Source organism: Porites lutea, chromosome 2 (assembly GCF_958299795.1).
Source record: "Porites lutea chromosome 2, jaPorLute2.1, whole genome shotgun sequence".
NCBI lineage: Eukaryota > Metazoa > Cnidaria > Anthozoa > Scleractinia > Poritidae > Porites > Porites lutea.
In genome coordinates, this window is record NC_133202.1 from 5729235 (window position 1) to 5743240 (window position 14006).

Here is a 14006-nt window from a genome sequence, read left to right on the forward strand (position 1 = left end):
ACCCGTTTCAGATAGAAAACTATATGCGCGATGGATGATTCAAATGATTCGAATAACAATTATAGAAATAGCGTTATGGAGCAAACGATCTAGAAATTTATGGCCGATGAAAGAAAAAAAAATTATTTTTCCTTATTGAGGAAGAAGGTAAACGGAAAAAAAAAAATTCCTTCGAGCCGGATTCGAACCAGCGACCTAAGGATGACTTCATAACCTCTACAGTCCTCCGCTCTACCAACTGAGCTATCGAAGGAACACTCGAAAGCGGTGAGGCAAATTTAACAACCGATTCTAAAGGTCCTTAGGGGAAAAGAAAAACTAAACGAAGTGAAAGTTGAAACGGAAGAGAAGTGAACGAAAAATATGCAAAGTTACGGTTAACAAGAAAAAGTTTTCTTTGTCTTCCTTACCAGATTTCCGAAAGAAGCAAGGCTGAACCGTAAAGAAAATGAAGATTCCAACCCAGAGTGCTTTCAAAGTTTTTATTCGAGGAATGTCAAATAGACCTTGTCACTAGCCTGAAATTCATCCGATTGCTTCGAGTCGTTTTCTCCTCTCAACAACTGAGGGAGTAATAACGACTCGAAGTAATCGGATGGAATTCAGGCTACCTTGTCACGGTTTCGACGCCATCTTGACGAGTTAAGTAAATCTTCTTTTTTTTACAGAACAGTCGTTTTACGGAAATTATTCGACATTAGATTCTCATACAAACACCGTAATTTCTCACACTTTTGCCTACACTCGTCGAGATGGCATCGAAAACCGTGATAGGGTCTATTATTAGAAATTAAAGTATAAACAGAAACCCATGAGTTTCTGGTATAAATTTTATGTTCTGCTTAAACAAAATCCGTTTCCGTCCATGCATCTCGCATGTTCTTCTCTAGTCCACCTCACAGCCATTTTTTCTTTGTGTTCTAGCATCACTCAAAGGCTGGGGGTGGGGTATGGGGGAAGGTATCGGTCAAAGCAAATGAAACGGGCCAGACCAGGCCAGCATGCAGAGGCAACCTCTACGATATTTAGGACTCCGTGTCAATCGATGGTGGAACAGGACGCAGCAGACTATCCTTTGCGGCCATTCTCTGTCTCTATGCGAAGAAAGACATTATTATAAGCCGATTCGCGTATGGATGGTGAGGATACAGAAGCCGTGAAAACGGGAAAGAGACTTATCTTGGTCAATAAAGAGACAAGCACACATGGGTTTGAACGCTGGGGCAAGCCTTAAAGACAAACTGGAGACAGGAGTAGTAGCTGTTGTGGTGTTTGTGATGAAGTGACGAGGGAGGAAGGGCTTGCACGCGTCACAGCCGAAAATTGTGGTTTCGCCGCGAAATTCCATGCTGATGACATGTCACCCAGTTCTGGGTAGAGATTCGATTTCCCTCGAGGTACGACCAATCAGAAGTACTACCCAGATCCGGGTAATAACATGTCATCACTATGGAAAGTCTACGCTTGTTCCTCAGACGTCATTTCGTGGGAGTGTTGGCTGTTTTCTCAATTTTCTTTTACAAGCGTACTTACTTAGACTCTCGCCCTTACTGCGCCCACCCAACTTTCATTCCACTTAAAGAAACACAATGCGTCGTTTGTTATAAAAATGGACTTTATTTTTCAAGGGAAGAAGTGAGGTCTTGGCAAAATTTCCACAACTTTCCCCTAGTTAAAGCACACTGACAACAGACAACTACACCCGTGCAATTTATTAGTTCAGTCAGTTTACGTAAAACGCATACCCAAGGACTAACCGTAATATACAACATATACAGCAGAAAACGCTTGGTTTTCTTTTGCTAGTGAAACTACAAAAGTGAAGCCCTAACCTTTGAAAAGACCAAGGGAATGCACGTTTAACCGAATGCAAGACCTAACGAAATGAGGTTGGGAAGCTTTCACAGGGCTGGTCAAGATACATGATGCCCATAAACTTTCTACAATTGCATTATTCTCAATGAAGTAAATCTTCAGGACATGGTTACATCAGACGAATGGATGTCCTCCCAGTCACAATCAAGAAGTCTTCATCTCGCAGTATCTTGAGAGCATCTTCAAACTGTTCGCGGGAAATGGGCTGAAATAAATTGAAAAGAATTAGGGAATGATTAATAGATGTATCGGTTTACGAACCAAACGATGAATTACTAATAATTGCAGAGCAATCCTTTAAATTCTTGCCAAATAAATAATGGCAGTGCTTCACTGAGCTGTGTGCAAGTAGACTCAACAACAATGCTGTGGCCTTCATTTAGATGGAGGTGACTGCTGTTACCACACCAAGTTGTCAGAGGGTGAGTTTGAACACTTTTCCTTGGGAAAAATGCTGCGATCAGTGTGAGCCCCTGGTGTTCACCGTGGTCACATGGTGAGCAGGTTTTTTTGGAAAGCAAACAGTTAACAAAGACGTCCGAAGCTAGCCTGGGAAAATAGCAAACATTTCGCGACGCTACCACTGGTATCCCGCGAAATGACGACGGCTGTAGAAACTCCATACTGATGACCTGTCACTTACCAGATCAAGGAAGTGCTTCTGATTGGTCCATGCCGCGTGGGAAATTTGCTTCAACCAATCAGTTGTCATTTCGCAGGGAAACCAGTGCTTGTGTCGAAATGTGGGCGTGAAAGTCTGAGTGGGATTTTTTTTTTAATTCAAACTTTGAATGCAGCTGAGAAGTTTCACTTACCAAATCAGAACCTTCTCGTAGTTCTTCATAAGTTTGTTGGTACTTGACACTGGGTGTTTTGCCTTTGCTTAGTAACAGTTCCTTCAGAGCCTTGGCAATTTCAAGCCGACGTTTTCTGTCTGACACGCTCAAGCCAGTTGTTAGGATATTGATATCTATCAGTCCTGTTTTGGGGTCTGTGGCTGATTGTTTCAGAGCTTCTCTGTGAAGCCTGCAGGCAACAATAGAACAGAATCATTATTCAGGTGTTAACTGAGGAAACAGAGCTAACACTAAAACTTGTTATACATCAACATTTATAATTCCTTTTTTTCTTACTTTTCAATGAAATATTTCGTTGACAGCTTGGAATTGGCCTTCGCTAAATTAATGTCAAATTCAGAAAACCGTGAAGAGAAAAGGTCAAAGGACATGCTAGAAAGCCACAAACCAGAAACTAATTGAAATTAACAACCACTGTCACTTGCCGTTTAGTTTTCTTATGCCTCATTCGGTAGCTCTTCCTTGCAACGCAACTTATTCCAATAATATTTTTATATTTACAGATTTCCGAGTCTCAAAGTTATGTTAACTTAAGTACTCTACTCAAGTTGTTACCCTGGTCTTGTAAGTGAGAGCAGTCTCTATGACATCCATCCAACAGGTCAACATAGAAAGGCAATCTGAATAGGTTTTATAGAAATTTCAGAACTTTTAAAACCTTCAGGGACTATGAGATGGGCATGCAGACAGACATTCACAAATGCTTGGACTTAAAATCCTTTTTCCCTGGGACTTGAAATTATACAGATCAGTGTGCAAAGAAAGGCGTGTCCGATAACGTGAGGTTAGTGGATTTTGCTATCGGGCTAGTTAATTGACTTAATTCGGTTCTTAACTTGCCTGACGGGTAAAGGAAGGTTTTTGGAGAATTCAAATTACAGAAGACCTGTTATCCTGCTCATCAAAAATTTGTTTTGAGCTTGAACATGAGCATGCTAGCACAGCTTGCCCGAATGGCCGACTTTCTTTGCAGCCTTTACCTTCTAGCTTCCTCCACATCCACATTTTCAACTTTTGATGACAGCCTCATCCTGGCATGGGCTTCCGCCAGGCGGATCAGAGACTCAAGCTGACGAGGATAAGCAGTGACTGCACCACGGCTGCTGCCAACCTGACGCATTTCTGTCAAAGGAAATAAACAGTATTGGAAATTTTCTGGCTACTGTTTTCCAACAACAGTTACAGCTAAAGAAAATATGTCACAAATTAAATGTCAAAATACCTTCAAAATAATGGTACACTTTAATTATTTAAGACTTTATTTAGGCATTGAAACTGTTTCCTGTCATCTATTGCTACGGATGAGAAAATTCATGGAACACTGCCAGGCTGTGTTTCTTACCAACATAAGCTTGGATGAGATATTGAGCTGCTTCTTCACTCAATTTTGGGTTCACATATGACCGTGCATAGGCAATGTAGTCTTTCAAAATATTCATGTCCTGAAATAAAATATTAATCATGGTTTAGTGAAGGGAAGCAGATAAAAGGAAAGTATGGTGCTGTGTTCCTGGAACATTCTGTGTTACTTTATAGTTTGATGTTGTATGGCACAGTTATGCAATGACACATGTTTAGTTCCAACATGAAATACCGTAAAATTCTGAAAATAAGCCCCTCCATGTATAAGCCCCTCCAAATATAAGCCCCCCCAAACCGGTAATGCAAAAAACCCTCCATTAAATCACCGCTCCAAATATAAGCCCCCCGGGGGGGCTTTTTGGAAAATTGCCCTCAAATACAAAGTAAAACAAAGCAAAAACGGTAAATTTACTTCCAACTATAAGGCTAGCCCAATCGATTCAAAATGCAAACTTCCTTCCATAGAAAAGCCCCTCCCGAATATAAGCCCCTCCAAGTTCAAGCCCCTCAAAAAGGGCCTTTGAAAAATATAAGCCCCGGGGCTTATTTTCGGAATTTTACGGTACCCCACATGCTACAAAACACAACCACAGAGAAGTAGAAAAAAAATCCTGTTTTGCTCACCAGAAATTCCTCTTCTTCTTCCTCTTGTGTCTGATGGTACAGGGACACCAAATGAGTGGCTAGTCGGCGATCATAAAACTCATCTTGAGGATCAAGCATCAAAAAGATCAGATCAAATCTGAGAGAATAAACAACAGAACACAACATTAGAATATAGTTACTGTATATACAGGATTGGATTTCACAGTGCATCATGCCCCATTATAGGTCAAGGCTGGAAAGAGAAACATGCAACATTAACCACCCAGTAGCAAGTTTAACTGTGCATGATACACAGTTAAACCTCCCATACGCAACAACTTGAAATGCGAAGATTTTAGTAGTCAACTACAGAAGATAGCTACTTGCAGGAATCAAACTGCACAAATGTCATTCAAGAAGAAGTTCCTGAGGAATCTACTTTTGGGAAAAGAATTCACTACACTCAAACGTTAAGTTATGATGAGTATTTTCATGTTGTCACTACAAAGCTCTTTGCACACAATTAGTAGCCTAGTACATACTGCGAAAATGGAGGTCAGACTGTGGGCGAAGTGGTCACCTACAAGAGGTGAAAAACAATGGACAATTATAAAACCATCACCCAGAACTGTGGCTGGGTCACTTACCAGAGGTCAGGTCATTTATAAGAGGTTACAACAACAGGGCTTTGACTGGGAAAATTTTAGTGCTTTGGACAGATGGTCGCTTATTAGAGGTAGGTGCTAATGTGAGGTGGTTGCACATGGAGGCTTTAATGTATCATAAATAAATTTTAATTCACTGTGCTCACCTAGAAAGCAGGGTGTGGGGTAACTGGATGTTTTCTACAGTTGTCATTTTAGGATCCCACTGAGATTTCACAGGATTTGCAGCTGCCAGGATTGATGTTCTTGCATTCAACTGGCAGATGATGCCAGCCTTGGCTATTGACAAAGTTTGTTGTTCCTTTGAAGAAAGCAAGAAATAATAAATCTTCCATTAAACAGGATCATGGGGAAAATGAAAACATACTTTGAATTCAATGAGTCTGGGAATTTTCCTCACTGATTTTCTAATGACCTTTTTTATTTCTATAGTATGCTGTTCTACTAAAAGGTGTATTTTTTAAATCAAATAACATGATACGGGCGCCAAGCCGTAAGCTTACTACAGACACTTTCCATGGCCCCATCAGTGTCCGTATTAACGGGGTTTACTGTACTTTCTGTTGTTTCACATAAAAGTACAGCTGACTGCCATTATGAAAATACTTACCATGACCTCATGAAGAACTGCTCTGGTGCTGTCATTCATCTTGTCAAACTCATCAATGCAGCAGATACCATTGTCACTCAAAACAAGTGCACCACTGTTGGGAAAGAAAAAAAAAAATTCAGAAACCAGGTAAAGATGTCTGGAAATTTTTCAAGGTCTGAACAATAAATTGCAATAATATCAGGCAGCAAATGGTAGAATCAGAGACTTGCCAACACACCAAGGTATTTCTTCAAGGAAATGCAGGAAAAACTTCAAGACTCAGGGACAGTGAGAAACACACTTTTCAGAGAAGCTTTATAAAAATGCTTTGGAGACTTCAAATCTGATAAAATTTTCCAAAACCCATAATTTTCTGGCTACCATTTGTTACCTCTATGATTGAATAAGTACATTTTAAGGGTGTTTGGAAACAAATGACTCACGTCTGCAACACCAGTTGTCTAGTCTCTGGGTCTCTGGTGACATAAGCAGTTAGACCCACGGCAGAGGAACCTTTGCCAGAGGTGTACTGTCCACGTGGAACAAGGTTATGCACATACTAAAAAAAAACAACAACAAACAAAAAGATGGTTTGTTGGTACAGTCTGTTTATCATCTGAAGCTCTTAAAATTTAACTCCACCACCAACCAGTAAGAGGCATTTGTTAAAAATAAAGCTAAATTATCACTGCAATTCCAAGGCTGTGCTTTATGAAAAACTGAAGATAGCCCAGATCAAGGAGCCTTAATGAAATCTTAAGTCAGCCAGTCAGTCAGTTGAAGATCACTTCCTTCCACAGTCAGATTTATTTCATAACAGATTGTTCCATTAGGATGACTGGAATGACTGAAATGTCTGGAAAGACAGGGATAAGTGTGATGAATGGGATGCCTAGGGTGACTGGAATGACTGGAAAGACAAGGGAGACTGGGATGACTGGGATGAGTAGAAGACTGGAATGACTAAGGTGACTAGAATGACTGAGATGATTAAGGCGACTAGGTTGACTGGAATGACTTGAATTATTGGGATGAATAGGGTGACTGGGATGACTTGGGGGACTGGAATGACTACGGTGGATTACTGGGATGACCGGGATGACTTGGTGACCAGGAGGACTAGGGTGATTGGAATGACTGACACGACTCAAGGGATTGAAATGACTAGGATGGATTACTAGGATGACTGGGATGACTTGAATATTGGGATGAATAGGGTGACTGGGATGACTAGGATGTCATCCCAATCCAATCCAGGTGGCCAAGCATGACTTTTGCAAAAACAGTACAATTTTCTAGCCACCCAAGAGCAAAAGTAAGGCAACAAAGGCAAGAGGCATTCCTAGACGTCTACACCCCTTGATACCTGGAGTAACTGTGATTTGCTTGTGCCAGGATCACCACAAAGAAGGATGTTTATTTCTGACCTAAAATGAGAACATGGACTGACATCAGAAAAAAAACAAGCAACTTTCACAAAGTTTTTTTCAACATCAGGAGACAGAGAAATAATTTGTGTACATATCTTATTAACTACTGACCTAAACTTTCCTCTCCCAGTGTCAGAAAAGTCCTTGTTTGCTCCTCCAAATAGCTGACAAAGGATTCCTTTTTTAATGTCTTCATTTTCATAAATGCTTGGGGCTACAAAAAGTGCAAGATGACAGTCACTGCATGGCTAACATTCATGACTGATTCATAACAATTCAAAGAAAAGCAAAATGTTTGAGAAACATTGAGAGAAAAAGTGTTATCTTGTTTCTGTGAAATAAATCTATTTTCTTGAAAACTTTAATTGTAGACAGATTTCGTCCTTGTTTTACTTACCCAGTGCTTTGGCAAGTCTTTCATAAATATCAGGTTGTTTTGCCAGCTGCTGCAGTTGCTCAACTCTTTCCTGAGTAAATGTCACAACACTGAAATAAAATGAAAGATAACATTAAGTATGGTCAAAGACAGTTCAGTTTGTAACTCAAACTCACAATGAAGTTTTTTTATCGTCTTTTAGGGAATTCTCTTGAGTAATGGAATTGGTATGGAATTGATTTCAAGTATTGAAGTGGCAGAATTATCAGCTACAGTGGGATGCTGGCTTGTGGCCACCCATTTATAAAACCACCTTGTTATTGAAACCATATTCTTTTGATCCAAACACAAAAAACACTGAGTCATTACATCATTTTTAAGACCTGGAAAACAAGGCCACCTCGTTATTTTGACCCCGATTTTATAACCCAGTGGTCTTCATTTAAATGGGGTTCCACAGACTGTAACTCCATTTCATACCCATCAGGATCTTTGGAATAAAGCCTTTTCTTGTCTGTCTTCTTGAAATGGATAACATCAATGTATGTCTTGTACACAGCCTTCACATTCCGCTGTCGTGGGTTTACACGCATGGGTGTGGCTCTATAAATTCCTGTCACTGTCACTCTAAAAAGAGGGAAACAGCTTTAATGAAGGATCAACAAAAATTGGAATGGTAATTGACCGAGTACCATGTGGATAGGAATTTTTGCAGGAGTTTATTTTTGCGGATTAGCGATTTTTGGTGTTTTGCAGGAACTAATTTATGCAATTAGGACAGACTGGTTTTCCTTGCTGCGAATTAATTTTTGCGATTTTCAGAAAGTCCCGGCCCCCGCACATTGAAGACATTTGTTTTTATTGAGTACGTGCAATGGAAATACAAATTTTCAAACAATACTATGGTGTGCACACCCTACGTAAAACCAGTATTCATTGTATACCACTTTGTTTCTGAATGAAAGAGACAAGTTGTAATTGAACAGACATGACTTCTTAGTAATGTATTTCCAGTAGTGAATTTAAGTCAGAGAATATTTACTCTGGAGTAAATTTCGCAGGAAAAATGTTTGTGGTAAGTTTTATCTGTGGGAACTTATTTTTGCGGATTGCTGGAAAAATAGCAAAAATTAGAGCCCACAAAAATTTTGTGCCACACGGTATGTAGTCTACTTTCAAGCAAAATTATTAAGAGGAGTACGTACCTATCTCCAGGTTGCACTGCATCCACCAAATCGTTGTGTGAAAAAAGCATGATCGTGTGTGGAGTCTGACCAGGAGGCATATCATCTAAGGAAAACAAGAAAATACAAAACTAGATTCAAAGAAATGTTCTTCAGCCATCAAGGCAAACTGGACATAAAATTCATACGAAAATGATAACAATGATAGGCAACCTGGAGATTCCTGCAGCTTGGTGATTTGTTTGTCTGTGTACTGCGATCTGTTGTGAATCAACACCATACTGTGATTTGTGTTGCAGTTACGGCACAGGGCAGGCTCAGAAATGCGACCACGATCGATTTCTACAGTCACTGAAGCATGGCAGACATAGCATTGAAAGAATGCTAAAACCAAAAACAACAGAAATTTTATCACTTTTAATGAAACAGGAAAAGAGGCAGCTTTTCAGTGCAGTGTCATGTTGCAACTATTAATCATGGAAAACAAAATAATTGAAAGGAAAACATAATCATGCACACCATTAGAAAAATGGGCCACTACATCTCTAGGACAACTCACATGATTAGCTGGATGGAAAACATCAGACAAATGACCAAGAGAATGGCCTTACTTCTGTCAATATGGACAATTTGTGTAAAGAGATCTAGGGATATAAGATGTTTTAAGGAGCTGCCTAATAACATCAATAACTTACTTAACCAAACATGTTTTCACAAGGCTCCGATTATAAATTAGAAAGTTCACAGCATTATAATCCTAACCTTCCCTCATCTCTGGTATGACTTGAGATGTTCGGATCACCATTCCGCTGATTGTAATAAGAGTATCAATGTCTAAAAATTAAATTGAACATAATGAGCATTAAAATTACAGTGAAACACACAAAACCGTGAACACCAGAAAAATTAACAAAATGTTATTTTGTTGTAAGGAAAAAGCCAATAAGGCTTGAGAAACTAAACCAAACACAGCAAAAGTGATTAGTTTGTGGTTTTGAGGCTTTCTCATGTATCCTGAACTTAAAAGGCTATTTTCAAGAAGACAACTTTTAACCACAACAACAAGAATTCATTTTGTTCTTGCTTTCTTAATTTTAAATTTGTCAATCCAAGTTTAAAAAACAATAGCCCTAGTTTGCACAATAAAACAACAAATTGAAGGAGTCTGGTAGATATAGTAAAACGACATCATCATGCACATTGTCCTATTGTGATTGGTCACTACACAATCAACATTTCTGAAATTTGTGATTTTCCAAGTTTGACAGTAATATGTACTAATTTATTGCTCTTGCGATCAACTCCATGTAGCTACCATACAGCTAATTTCATGACAATCAAAATATCGTCTAAGTGCTGCTTAATTCAGTAAAACTACTAAAATAAATAGCAATTTTTTGTTAATAACTTCTCTAAAAAAAAACCAACTTGCCTTCTGGGTTTAGAGATCTCATGTTCTTTGTTTTGTCTACATTGAAAGTTCTGACCTAAAAAACACCACCAGGGCAAAATTCAAACACAAGTTAACATTACTCTTTATCCTGGTTTAAAATGACCCAAGATTCATTTTCAATTGATAAAATGAAATAATCCAGAAAACTTGGCTGGGCTGAAATTTTCCCCACTGTTGTAAAAAAAAACGCAATAAGCTATTTTGGGGTTGAAAAATTTAAGGGAACAACTTTTCAGCACAACCAACCGACTGTGCTAGGTAGAAAATGTTACCTCTAGCTGTGTCAATAAAGGATTATTATTTTATAACCCCATTGTTATTCATAACAAATTTGAATTTCCTGCTCCATTAATTTTGCCAAAAAAGGACCTTAATTGGTTTCTTTTGTTTCCGATTTTAACTCCACATATTAACACCATCTCTTGAAAAATAAGTGCCAACTAGTGAAAAAATGTTTAGACCAGTCTTTGTTTCATAATCAAATGTCACATACAAAAATTCAGTAACTTTGAAGCACTTTCAAAAATGACCAAAAAATCAAGGTGTCATTCTTGCACTGAACCCTTCATTTGGTTTCTTTGTTCATAGGTGAAATACTTTTCTCGCAGTACCTGGATTTGATGTTGGAGCTGAGCACCTGGGTACTTTTCAAAGAATACTTCATTAACAGCCATATCAAACGTAGGAATCACTTCTTGTGGATAACACACAAGCTGTCTGTATAAGTCGGCATCAAATGTCTTCAAGTGGCCACAGTCGATGTTCAAGAATGGTGTCTCCAGTACATGAATCTGGAAGTCAGGAGTTCAGTTAGTGTTGTCTTTCTTTGAGGTTGAACTTAAGTGACTTCTACACTGTAAATCAATGTGCCAAGAGTTCATCTATAAACAGTGACTTCAACTGCAAGGTTCAGCTTGAATTTAAAACATTCTTTTTTTAAAAGGTACCTTTCATACATGAATAGTTGATGCATTATGGCTAGCTGTGACAGGATTTACCTTTGAAGTCAGAACCTACCCTTGGAACCTAAAAGAGTGACCAAAATCTTATGGGTTCCCCTAATGATAACACTGCATTATTGTATAGAAGTAATAAAAACCAAGGAAACAATCAGTAAAGTTACTTCAAGTGTCAAGAAAAGGTTGACGAAAGTGTGAAAAATATGCATGACAAAAATTAGACACGAAATTGTTAAGAGTCACAGCTCTATCAAGGCTGTGCTCTGGCAGTGGCCAGTGGCCCATGGCACCTAACTTTTGCTTCTGGGTGACTAGAGAATCATGGCTTTTTTCATAAAAATCATATACTGGGCACCCTGGGCACTGGGCTGCCAGCAATTTTTCTTAGAGAACAGCCTTGTCTTTTAGTGATTGACATGACTGGCCAGTTCAGCTCATTATGCACTTTGCTACTTGCCTCATCAAGGCGCTGCACGTAAACTGGCAGAAGTGGATCAAAGCCTTCACCCATGTCCTCTGCTTCTTCGTCGACAAACTCACAGATAAACTTTCTAAACTTCTCTTTTGTCTCACTCACAACCACATCCGTTCCCCAGATGACCAGTGCAGGAGCTGCAGCAGCTGCATCACTTGTTGGTCCAGTAGGTTGGTCTGTGGTATCAGAAGGCTGAAAGGAGAAGAAAAAAATGCATCTTGCATTTTGGAATTATGCGCTGTGTCTGGACACTAAAAGGAGATTGTATGCTTTGATATTTTTATTGAAACCTTTCCCTATGACTGCAATGATTGTAGCAATCACTGAGATAGTTGAAAAAACCATACAGTGATGCGGCGATTACATGGATTACACTCTTCAATAACAGTAGCAACTCCCCTGTTCAATGTAACAAAGATCGTAGAGATAGACTTCAGTTCTGCTTTGAGGCAGCTCAGAACTCTTTATCTATTTCATAAACTGATGAACAACAGGTTCAACACTAACCGGTTGATTGTCTCCAAGATTTACTTGACGCATGCGCCGATCACTGCGGATGTCACTGCGATGCCTAATGGGAGTGCCAGCACTATGCTTTGTTAAGGGAGGTAGTAATTTTCCTAAGACACATCATAGCAGATGTTTTGACAGCTTCAACAGTTTTTAAGCCCTCAACTACAGATAACAATATCTTTTCTGGAGACTAGATCTATAAACTAACCTAAGAACTTATTCTCAAAAACACCTCAGGCTTTTCAACAGGGCTACCACTAAGGCGAGAGGGCTGGGAATTTCCCCTGGTTACTGTCATGGAAAACAAAGGGAAAATAGAGCCAAAAAAACTTCCTAGCAGTTTAATTCCAACCTTCTGATTGCAAATTGAAAATCTTGACAGCTCTTTCCCAGGAAACTGTAAATTTCACTTACACCAACCAGAATTTAGCTATCACAACAAATGCTACATATTTAACATTTTACTTTCCAGAGGCAAAAGAAAAAGGATACATGCTGCCACGAGGTGTACCAGCAGCCCTAGAGCTTGGCGTAGCATAATTCAATGGTGAGCTCAAGTCAATTTCACTAGTTTCCAGCCCTCCTCTGGTTTGAGGTGATGAGAACTGTGAGCGATCCTGGTCATGTTGTCCTTCTGATGGAGATGTAGGAGCTAAGGGTAGCGGAGAGGATGGCTCTTCTACACGACGGCGCTGAGAAGGAGGGGATTCCACAGGAGGGGCTGTTGGAGATGTAGCACGTGAGCCCCTGCGGCTGCTACGGGTACTACGAGTACTAGCATTTGATGCATCAGAAGCTAAAAAGATATAAGTTTGTTAAAAGTTTTAGATCTGGCTTATAAAGGATTTATAGCTCAGGACATTTTAAAAACAAGTTGGCTCATGGTTTGAATCTTTAAGGGCATCTTCCAGCCGGAAATGTCTTTGATCAAGTGAACAATTTCAATTCCATTTTAGTTATCTCAATATTTTTGCAAAAGTGTACAAGTAATATAATGAACAATAAATAGAATATTTACGACCGAAAATGTATTAAGCTTATTTAAGATCGTTTCTTTCACCTCCCGCGTTATAACCTTAGATTTAACCGTTTACAAGCCAACTCACTCTCAGATGATTAGTATAGAACTATTTGAACGATGCCCGCGTGTGAAAATTGTCAGGAAACTTTCGCAGAATTTATGATTACGATCATCGATCTAAGTGTGCAAATTAGATCGGTATATTTTTGCATTGAAACTTGCATTGGCGAAAATATCAACTGAAAATCTTATAATAGAATCATTAAGCTTTCAACAAGCTATATCATTGTGAAATACATACGTGGTGGACTTGCTCTAGAACGCTTTCTTCCTCGCGGTGTCGAAGGAGCAGACATCTTGTTTCCTCGCTGAAAGCAGACTCACGTGTCAAAAAGCGCGGGAAATGAGTCAGGTGATATAGAGGCTCGCAAGGAATTCTGGATGAGCCCACACTCGACCAATCTTTTTCTTCTTTTCTGATTCTTTTTCGATTCTTGGTAAGATGAGGTTTTGAACATTGCAAAAATTGGACTGTTGAATCGCACTTTTAACTCAAAGGGTCAGGTTGTTTGTCTTCTAAGGAAAATGTGACACCACGTCGATGTGGACCGTGATCGCCGAAACATATGGAATCTTACGCGTGTAGACATGATAAATTT

General features: G+C 39.2%; 1 protein-coding gene and 1 non-coding gene across 2 annotated transcripts; both read right to left on the bottom strand.

The window, feature by feature from the left end:
• Positions 1-167: 167 nt before the first annotated feature.
• On the bottom strand, positions 168-253 carry Trnay-gua (transfer RNA tyrosine (anticodon GUA)). Its single transcript is given in 2 exon segments — positions 168-203; positions 217-253. It is a non-coding gene; the product is annotated as a tRNA-Tyr (tRNA).
• Positions 254-1628: 1375 nt separating this feature from the next.
• On the bottom strand, positions 1629-13797 carry LOC140927510 (DNA replication licensing factor mcm4-A-like). The gene is made up of 21 exons (XM_073377171.1): positions 13649-13797; positions 12819-13122; positions 12321-12402; positions 11796-12005; positions 10991-11170; positions 10359-10413; positions 9689-9760; positions 9140-9310; positions 8948-9032; positions 8223-8369; positions 7764-7852; positions 7478-7580; positions 7303-7363; positions 6380-6495; positions 5955-6048; positions 5491-5645; positions 4719-4836; positions 4075-4174; positions 3713-3854; positions 2691-2901; positions 1629-2080 (listed from the first exon to the last, which is right to left on the bottom strand). Exons 1-21 carry the CDS (start codon positions 13701-13703, stop codon positions 1985-1987), a joined length of 2646 nt encoding a protein of 881 aa, XP_073233272.1. The 5' UTR covers positions 13704-13797; the 3' UTR covers positions 1629-1984.
• Positions 13798-14006: the final 209 nt, after the last annotated feature.